Source organism: Cicer arietinum, chromosome 3 (assembly GCF_000331145.2).
Source record: "Cicer arietinum cultivar CDC Frontier isolate Library 1 chromosome 3, Cicar.CDCFrontier_v2.0, whole genome shotgun sequence".
Classification (NCBI taxonomy): Eukaryota; Viridiplantae; Streptophyta; class Magnoliopsida; order Fabales; family Fabaceae; genus Cicer; species Cicer arietinum.
This window is the reverse complement of record NC_021162.2, coordinates 50,865,794-50,868,911: the sequence shown is the minus strand read 5'-3', so window position 1 is coordinate 50,868,911 and position 3,118 is coordinate 50,865,794. Positions and strand designations below refer to the sequence as shown.

At 32.6% G+C, this 3,118-nt stretch overlaps 1 protein-coding gene across 3 annotated transcripts in view; it reads right to left on the bottom strand.

The window, feature by feature from the left end:
• LOC101512609 (protein XRI1-like) overlaps window positions 1-2,619 on the bottom strand; it is a 5,382-nt gene extending 2,763 nt beyond the window's left edge. Inside the window, exons 1-4 of one of the 3 annotated variants that reach the window (XM_027330176.2) lie at window positions 2,364-2,619; window positions 732-790; window positions 523-660; window positions 226-371 (exon numbers count right to left, since the gene is read on the bottom strand). In XM_027330176.2, coding sequence (XP_027185977.1) covers window positions 226-371; window positions 523-660; window positions 732-790; window positions 2,364-2,386 — 366 coding nt within the window. In that variant the 5' untranslated portion in view covers window positions 2,387-2,619. The remainder of the gene's footprint in view (window positions 1-225; window positions 372-522; window positions 661-731; window positions 791-2,363) is intronic. The other 2 variants (XM_004513467.4, XM_012719485.3) reach the window with 2 other exon arrangements.
• Between the last annotated feature and the right edge of the window lie 499 nt (window positions 2,620-3,118).

Below are 3,118 nucleotides of genomic sequence, written 5' to 3'. Positions count from 1 at the left end.
TCCCTACACATCAACGTAATGATAAAAATATACATTTTGCACGAATAATGACTGCTCTTGGTCCCACCGTATCGGGAGATTTATAGCACTAGGTATGCTATCTATACTTTATTTTCAAATCAGATCAGATCTCAACTTTGTCTTTTTGAATAGGCTAGAACCATCTAACATGATATGATATGGATGTGAAAAGTCATTAAAGATGAAAGCTATACTAGCACTGACATTTGATTTCAAATATGCTGAAGACGTCGGTTCATCCGAAAGTGAATGATTCCCATTGTGAGCGTTGAAATGTAGCATCCGCCGTCTCTTGGCTTGCGAAGAAGTCTCCGAACATTCCTCCTGCTCCTTTTGTATAACATTTGATTCTGAAATCCACCTTGTTTATATTAAAAAGGATGATGTTGCATCCACAAATAATCGGATCATAACAACAATAATCATAATAATTATAATAATTGAAATGACAATTTATTCAGGTGGCACATATCAGTCATTCGATAATGTCAAGAAAATTGCCTTTGAGAGAGAACTTGCCATTATTATTGACATTGTATGCAAAATCCACACAAGACTTCACAGGGGTTGTAGCATCATCGAGCACAATAGAAAGATCTTGATTTGAAGGAACTTCATTCCACAGCTCTTGTGAAATGTCTGATCAAACAACTAGGTTTTCTCAAGCATCATTTATTTACACTAAACTTACAATCATAAGTAGAACTTACCAAAATTTGACGTCTTTTCGAGACAATAATCTTCCTCCTTATGCCAATTCCAAGGATCCCTAACAATGACAGATCCATAAATTTTACGTTAGTGGAAATACTCAAACTCTAGTTGTGCATATCTATATACAAACAAAACAACTCAGGCGAGAAAACTCATTTACTATGAGAAATGAGAAAACTCATTTACTATGAGAAACGAGAAAATTATAAACATGAGATTTGAAATTAATGGCTTAGATAATATTCTTGATTAAAAAGGGCCTGTGAATTCAACTCCAGTTACTCCACTTCTTCATCACCTCTGATGTGTCTTCTTATTCCTCTCCGTCGACACAGTATCTAGGTATCTCTATCATAGAATAGGCTATTCCTAAATGAGCCTTTTTACGAGGCTGGAACCGAAGGCGTTGAGTAACTATCCAAAAAGTTGAGGGGAAATAGCTCTAGAACATTATCGTCACAATGTCGTCCACGTCTTTATATGCTGTTTTCTTCCATTAAAAGCAAACGAAATTTGGAATTTAATGGCAGAATTTAAAAACATACTTAAAGCAGTATTTATTTGTCTCCAACAAGTGGAATGCAGGCAATATATAGGAAGTCAAATGGTGTGGATTAGGCGGCTAATTCGTAATTTAGACATCTTCATTGTCGACTAACCCATCAGGAGACTTACTTTTTGATTGAGGGTCTTCAGCAGTGACTTCCATATGCTGCTCCATATTGCGATCCGTGCAAGGGAGAGCAGCAAGCAGGCAGTCTAGGGCGGAGGAACAAATTGAGTTCCAATCACGTGCCCCTTTTAATTAAAACTATAATCACGTCCTTATAATTTCACTCTGACGATTATAATTAATTGTTCTCGCTTCTCACAATAGTCGGGGATCCGCTCCTACTCCGTAATACATTTAACATGAATAAAAAAGGAAATCTGTGTCTTGCAATGAAGAAAACACGTAAAAGTCGGTCCTTTAACCAATGTGGAAGAATCAAAAGAGGTAAAATGTGCTTTAGTCCCTAAACAAGGATTGTAGAACACACAATAATCAGAAAATGTACAATCCAAATTCAAAGTGAATGGATTGAAGATTGACCTTATGGTCAACTTCAGCACTAATTACCAAACAAATCAGCATAAAATAAACAAGAATTTAAACCATCAAATTCTACATTGGTATGTGTTTCAGCAGAATTATCTCATCAGTCAATGACAATAGCAAAAAACACTACTTCAATTAATAAATAAAAAACACAAGAAAATATCCCAAAAAATCATAAATAAAAACAAAATAAAAGGAGATGGAAAAAAAATCTCCCAACAAATCTCCCAACCTCAAGAGCAAATGAAAACCACAAAAAAAAAAAAAAAATCCAACCGACAAGAACCCTTTTCCAACATTAATCATAAGATGCTAATATTTAAAAACGAAAAGACACAAAACAAGAATAAGATAAAGATCAACAACCCCATATATCTAAATAAACTAAAATAATTAGTTGGACGAAAAATCAAAACAAATAATGAGAACAAAAAAAGTACATGTTGAGAAAAAAAAAAACAAAAAAAAAAAGAAGTTTCCCCTAAAAAGTGTGTTTGAGAAAATAATGAAAAAGGGGAAAGAGAAATACTTGTCTTTGGTGTTGAAATCCATTTATGTAGCAACCAAGAAAAGAGGAGTGAAATATGATGAGTGTCCTCAGAAATTATAACCGTTAAAGGCAAACTCAATATGTTGCTGCGTGAGATGAGAGGCATGTGTGTTGCAAATGAGACCGAACAGAGAAACCAACTCTCTCTTTTTGATTTATATACTAGTATCCGATTGTGTCTTATCTGTGTCCCTTTTTCTACTGTGCTATTTTTCTGTCCAACTAGCTAGAATCATGGATGGAAAACTAATCTAACTATTAGTCTTACATTAACGTTTAATAAAAGATAAATATTTTTTAGTTATTTTTAATTACTTGTTATTAATTAAATAAAGATAAATGATAAGACACATAGTTTAAATTGAAAGAGAGTGTAAAATCGTTTACATCATCGATGAATCATCCTTATATTCCTATTAATTTACGAACATTTATTTATAAAATAAATAAATAAATTCTAATTTTCATGTAAATTCTATTTTTATTTTAAATAATTCTTTTATTATATTTATTAAGAAAGAGGAATCAATTTGAATGAATGTTGTAAATATATGTCTCAACTCATCTAATTAAAGTTGGTTAAGCTTTAGTGGTTATTGTAACTACCTTTGGGCAAATTAATCTGCTCTTGTATACTATAAATAAAGTTGTAAAATGGTAGCAGCAATGTTGTTGATGTATGTAATAGGTGAAAAACTGAGAGTTAGAGAGGTTTATGCAATTCATGATTCCTA